General features: G+C 42.7%; 1 protein-coding gene across 1 annotated transcript in view; it reads right to left on the reverse strand.

Moving 5' to 3' along the window:
• Positions 1-6869, reverse strand: part of SNX31 (sorting nexin 31) — a 46664-nt gene that overhangs the window by 30915 nt on the left and 8880 nt on the right. Inside the window, exons 2-3 of the mRNA XM_025210730.1 lie at positions 5769-5951; positions 322-436 (exon numbers count right to left, since the gene is read on the reverse strand). Of these exons, the coding sequence (XP_025066515.1) occupies positions 322-436; positions 5769-5945 (292 nt within the window). The 5' untranslated portion in view covers positions 5946-5951. The remainder of the gene's footprint in view (positions 1-321; positions 437-5768; positions 5952-6869) is intronic.

A 6869-nucleotide genomic window follows, 5' to 3' on the forward strand; every position in this document is an offset into this window, starting at 1 on the left:
TGAGGAAAGTCAAATGTATAAGCAAAAGAAAGGTATGAATTCCCAAGAGGACCTTTCTAAAAGGCTCCATCTTTTGCTATGAAGTCAGTGGGAGTGTTAGACAGGATAGGATTGCAGGACGAGGCTCCAAATAGTTTAGTCTTAACATTTGGGGGTATCTCTCATTCTAGTGTGCGTCTCTGAATGGCATACAACACAACATGGTTGAATCCAGTTTAATATTCTCCCTCCTACCTCCTAGACACACCCACCCACCAAAATCATGCCTTACAGAATCGACATATGTATCCAAAAAGTAAATCACAAATACCGATCATATACCATTTTGTAGATACTGCTCAAGTTGAGACCTCCTCTCATCCGCCATAGACTTGGTCATTGCTAGGTAAAACTTTGGAGGGAAAGTAGGCACACTGCTTCCAAAGATGCGCCGTAACTACAATGAGAGTTAAAATAAAGTGTAAAGTTAGTGAAGACCAGCTCATGCTTCTGAAGACCTAATAGTACTGTCATATTGTAGCAGAGTGCACCCAGTCTAAGGAAAGAATGGAAAATATCCATTCACTATAGCTGGAAGGTTAGAGGCATTTCGCTCACAACCCAGTCAATGAGAAACAATGCAAGTCAATCACAAGTTTCCCTTCAAAAGCACTCAGAGGGTTCCACTGACAGCAAACATTGAGCATGCCGCCTTTTTTCATTTTACTTTTACACAACGTCAGATCAGTAGCTCTGAAATGTTTCAGTTCCATCAGGAAGATCACACTGTGTCTAACTCGGTGTGTTTGGCTAAGAATAGACATTACACATAAACTGGTTTAAGTGATCAGAAACTGGTTTAAACCTGTAACAGAACAGATGTTCAGTGCACATAAACCAGTTTGAAAATGGCTGAAAACAGTTTGATATAAACCTGGCTGAATGTAGCATCAGGCTTAACTGATTTGGCTCAAACCAGTTTATAAAACGTCTGTCCCGGACCCCTTCCTAGTTTAAGTTAAACCAGAGTCCCCCAGCATCCCAAATGTTTTGCAACCCTGGGCCAGGCTCTCTGCTCCGGAGAGCCGGGCTGGCCCCATCCATCTGCTCCCTGGCTGGAGCTCAGCAGAGGCGGCAGGGACAGCAGTGTCTGCCTGGCTTCCCTGTGCCCCCTCCCCCACCACTCCCTGCTCAAGCAGGGATTCCCCCCCTCCCCTCTCCCACAGCACAGACCGTAGCCAACATGTGGTATGCTAGTTAATGCTGAGAGGTCTGTGTAAGGCAGATAGGACAAAGGCAGACAAGACAGTGTCCACTTAGGGTTTTTGGAGCTAATCAACAGGTCAGCTGGTTTTTCTGTTCCTTCCTTGGAAAAAGTTGTTTCCAGGAGCAGTGAGGCTGGCGAGGACCCCTTCCTAATCCGAGCATCCTGCCAGGGTCGGGCTATGCCCCTCAACTCATCTCAGCACTGTGGAAGGGAAGAAAGGGCTACTTTAGCGCCCCCCGGATTCTAGCCTGAGCCACTGCAGGCATGTGCCCGTGTTTTTTCAGTCCAGAGGGGATGTCTATACGGTTACAAACCAGTTCAGCCTAGCCAGGTTAGACTAACCTGCAAAGATTGAATCAATTCAGGCTCAGGCTTTTTGAATATCTGTCCCTAGCCTTTATGTACTACAGCTTGGATTCTTCATAAGATTGGATTCCTAGCCCTCCCGCTCCACTGTGAAGATGAGGGCTTGCAAACTAGCCAGAGGTATACAAAACCTCAAACAGTCAGGCAGGACCACAGAGGAATTTCAGCTGCTTCTGGGACTTTTGCTTCAAAGGGCACCAATAAGCTGTGCTAGACCATGGCTGTGCCTTAGCCAATCAAAGAAACAGCACCCTTTGAAGTAATAGCACCCTTTGCAGCAATTGGCTGAACAGCTTTTATCAACCTGCTCTGAAACAAGCAGGTTGTGAGCCAACCATATACAAGTAGTCCGGGTCCAGCTGTACATTTTACAGACAAGTGACATAAACCTACCAACCACACACACACTTTTATTGATTTGCAATACTGCAGGTATAGATCAAATAAATCCTCAGTATTAGAAAATACTGATTTATACTTTTTTTTTCCCCACAAACTCAAAGAAAAGGATCCAAATGATATGTCAATCCTCAGAGGCCTTCCTGATACCACTAGTTATCATTCACACACTCTGGAAGAGACTGAAGTGTTTCTTGGAGGCGCTTTTCCCTTCCTAGAGGCTGTTGTTGCATCTTACAGACAACTACTCTGGCTAACAGCAGACAATACGTTTTCCTCCAAGGAGGTTGTTTCTTTAGTATTTTCACTCCAAGCTACAATGAGCTCAGCAGGATGTTCAGCTTTTTTTAATAAAACCTGTGCTAATCTAATGTGCTGCATTACAAAATACTTTGTTCAGGCAGTTACTTCTGACTAGTTGCATGTTCATCCCCCTTAAAATGATCTTCCCTGGAGTGTAGCTAGCAAGTAGAGAAGAAAAATGATAGAAAAACGGAAGAAATATGATTTCCTTAATTTAGTTGAATTAAAACACTACATTTTTAACCTGGCATTTGGACAATGCAATGAGAGTCTTCCAGCACACAGGAGGAAGGTATACCAAACTAGAAAAAGAAAATAAGTAAACAAATATCTGTTTTCAAGCTACAGTGAATGCAATTACTGTTGCCAGGCACTGCAATAGCTGGCATTTTTCTTCAAGGGCCAGCTCCTGGAGCCAAGTGAAAGATAAACTTTTTTTTAAATAAAGGAAGAAAGTTAAGAGTCATTTCTAACCATTGCAGTTGCCCAGAAACACTGGAAAACAGGACTTGAATGAACCCTACAGCATCAAAACCAGATGACAAAATAAAAGGAAGAAAAAATATTATTCTGAAAAAAATCTCATGATTTTTGAATCCTTGGAACAGCAGCACTGATACTGATGAAACCCAATACTATTGCTTTCAACTCTGCCCTGCTCAGAGCATGGCCACATGTTCCCTAATACTGGAAGTCTTCCTGTTTTCACAGCCTCTCCCAATCCTTTTTTTATTATAAAATCAATCATTTTACCTCAATATTTTTTTTTAAATAATTTGTGTGTGTTATAAGCTAAATCAAGTCCAAATCCGTGAGTCAGTCCACAACCATAAGTGACCCTACAACTGGCAAACATCCTCCACCCCAACCTGCGGCTTCAAATATTTTCAAAGTCTTTTGGTGGGCATCCTACGTGCAGGCCCAAGCCCGAAGGCTTGGGGTTCGGAGGCCCCCAAGTTTTGCCTGCCCTCAGCCATATGGCTGCAGGAGCAAGCTAGGGACGAGCCTCCCATTTCCATAAAGTGGGCTATAAGCCCCAACACCTCAGCAGGTACTAAACCACACCAGAAGAACAGTTATCCCCAGGAACGCTTAAGGAAAACTGCCTTCATGGACCAGACACATGGTGTTTCCCCTGCCAGGTGTAAGTCATCCAGAGGCTACTAGAAAGCAGGCAGGTAATAATGACAGCGAACTACCTGCAAGCACATGTACCGAGACCCACCCATTTGTTATAGCAAGGACCTCTGGAATAAACAACAACATAGGGTAAATTTCCTCTTGAAGTTAAACATTTTAGGTGAACAGAGATCACAAAGCATTCTCTCTGTTTGATAGATCAGGACACAGAGGCAGAAATATCACCTCTGGTTTTACCAGGGATGGAATCAGACTCAGAACTAGAACCAGGAATTCCTGCCTTCTCTGTGTGCCTTCATACCACGCTGGTTCACTCATGCAAAGCAGCAGCACCCATTATCCCTGGTTGGCACAAATGGAAAAAACAAAGACTGCTCAGGAAAAGTTTAAACAAAGGAGAATATTTACTCACCTCAGAGATGAATGCTTGAGAACTTTTAGCTTTCAAAGTTAAGCTCCATGTGTCTTACAGCTTTCAGGACTAAGAGAGAAATGTAGCTGAACAACCACACAAACGTTCCACAACCAGGTTATAGGCACATAAAGAAGTGCAGTGTGACAGGGTGGCCTGTCTGCCTGCAAGCACTAATCCAACACAGCTAAAAAACTGGTTGCTTCCAATACACTTAAATCCCAAAGACGGGGCCAATTTTAAATGCAAACAATCAGTACCTGGCAGAGCGGTGTTCTAGGAACCGCAGGCTGTGGGCCTGTCTCTCCAGCTCTGGCAGAACAGGTACCACCCCCAAAGGCTGATTCAGGCCATCTTTCTGAAGGCCTCAGCTTCACACAAAAATGGCTTCAAACATAAGCCATTTCAGCCATGGCTACTGTGCGTCATAAAGGTAAAAGTTTAGGGCAAATGAAACATTTGAGATATAATATCTAATCTGGAAGCAGTGGTCAGAACAGCATCCCTGGGAGGAATCAGGAAGGTGTCATGAGCTTTCCATAAAAGAGGAATGGGGAAGGTGTTAGGGGATTGATGAAAAGTATAAAAAGGCCTATAATTTTACATTTGATTGGAAGTACTTCAATCTATTTTTGTTATGGACAGCTATGCACAAATATTTTCATCTACAAGTGACATAAGTTTAAGTCAGTCTGCTTCACAGCTGGCTAAACAATGTTGAAAAACAAGTTTATTTCAAAATTTAATTCCTTCATACCCAATTACTTTTGTGATTCATTGATTTCTAAATTTATTTTTATACCAGCTGTTTATAAAAGACCCATATGTTCCACAGCTGATTCCGTAAAGATTAGTGCTGCAATTAAAATCAGTCGACATCACATTTCTGTTGTTACTATTTTACAAGTCTGCCTTTGTTTACTTAATGACTGAAAATAAATACAATCATTAACATTCGATACTACAAGGAGGGCATTTTCCCTGGTTTTACAACTTCATTCAAGTTTGATGTAGGTGAAGAATCTCCCCCATCCTGCCCCCCAAGTCAAAGAAGCCAACTGACACCAGTTTTTCAAAGCTGGAAAACAGGAAGAATTTATCCAAAACCTCCTTGCCAAGATATAAATGTTGTGTTATAATGAAACCCATCAACTGTCTCAATTCAGGAGCAATCTTTCTGAATGACTTGCACTAAATCCTTTTCCAAGAAGGACAGTTTAGTTTCAGTCGCTTCTGATCTTCCACAAAAGTAGTAATTTTTCTTATACCTCAGACAAAAGGCACAGCTATACTAGTGGGTGCTTACTACCAATCTATAAGCTTTTCGGGTTACAATCTAACAGCTAGATCCCAAAACAGTTGGAAACTTGAGTCCCATTGTCCTGTCCATGGACATGCTTAAAACTAAACAGCGGATCCTCAAAACATACCTGCACTGTTAAATGTTAACCCTTCAGAGACTCCCTCTGACATTTTCCCCCCTGCTCTCTTCCCCCTCCCTTCCCTGCTTTTCCTTTTGTTTTGCTTATCTCTACCCATTTACATTTGCACTGACATCTTACCACACTTCAAGCTTCTCTCCTTCCTTGGAGTCTCAGACCAGCAGAGGCTCCCTATGCCTGAGAAAGGGTGACTGTGCCCAAAAGCTTGCCTAGTAGAGGGGGCACTCACTTGGAGAAGGGGAGACTTGGGATCCCACACCAGCTCCCTTGAATATTTAATTTTTACATATTCAGATGGGAGGGACTTGAATTGGGTGGGAGTGCCCAAACCACTAAGCTTAGCAGATAAAGGGGGCAATGCTATCAGCACTGTCTTCTCTCTCTACGCTTTTGAGAGAGAGGGTTGATGTAACAACTAATTCCAAGAGAAGGTTCAGGATTATAGAGATGGGTACCTTACTTTAGACTGCAGGGAGGCATCTGTTTTCCCAAGAGTCTCAAGACACACCAGTCTCCTCATTATTTCCCATCGGCCAACTTGTGCAGATCCCTGCTGCACGCTGACTTTTGAGGATACTACTTTTAAATGCCGAAGTTGGCTCAATTCAATATCTTCCATGTTACAGGGTAGAGACATGTTGGTCTAAGGACACAGACAGACAAGGTTCTTTAAGTAAAACTGATATCTTTTATTAGGCCAACTCAAATAGTTAAAAAAATTCTTCTTTGCAAGCTTTTAGGTATAAATATCCTGCATCAGGCTGAGGAAGCATCTGCAGCTGGCGTATGCTCTATCTGGATGGAATGAATAGTAAAGAAGCCAGAGGCTGGTATGCATGCAAGAAATTTTCCAACTATTTGAGTTGGTCTAATAATAATTTAAAATAAATAAATAAATAAATAAATAAATCACATTTACCCAAAGAACCTTATCTGCCTACGTCGGCTCAGGCATTGGATAGGAAGCCTAGGTCCTTCACTCAGCACCGTGGATACCACTGGGTGGTGACATGCCTAAAATATTAGGAGTTGCAACAGACTGAGTGCTGCTGTAGCCAAGTCTTTCTGTGACTTTTCCCACCTCACAATATCTATAGCACCCAATCAGATCATTGTTTTACATAAAAACCCTCACTAATTTCCATACAACATCTTCTCTTTGGAAAGCTTCTGCTAATCTTCTGCAGAGAAATATAGGAAACACTTGGAAGAACAGAATATACCAATTCTTAGAGAAAAAGGAAGGAAGTATAAAACTGGTAAGTACATTACTTGAAGTGATAAGAAAATGCATTGTAGAAATAAAGGAAGTGAGGAACAGTGCCAGACAAACATGAAATAGACTGTGAGATGAGATCTGAACAAAGGAGCTGCTACACATGGGGAAACAAAACCTTGAGACTGCCACACTGGAGTAGGTCATTGGTCCATAGATTCACAGATGCTAGGGTCGGAAGGGACCTCAACAGATCGTTGAGTCCGACCCCCTGCATAGGCAGGAAAGAGCGCTGGGGTCAGATGACCCCAGCCAGATGCCTATCCAGCCTTCTCTTAAAGACTC

Source organism: Alligator sinensis, unplaced genomic scaffold (assembly GCF_000455745.1).
Source record: "Alligator sinensis unplaced genomic scaffold, ASM45574v1 scaffold974_2, whole genome shotgun sequence".
Taxonomy (NCBI): domain Eukaryota; kingdom Metazoa; phylum Chordata; order Crocodylia; family Alligatoridae; genus Alligator; species Alligator sinensis.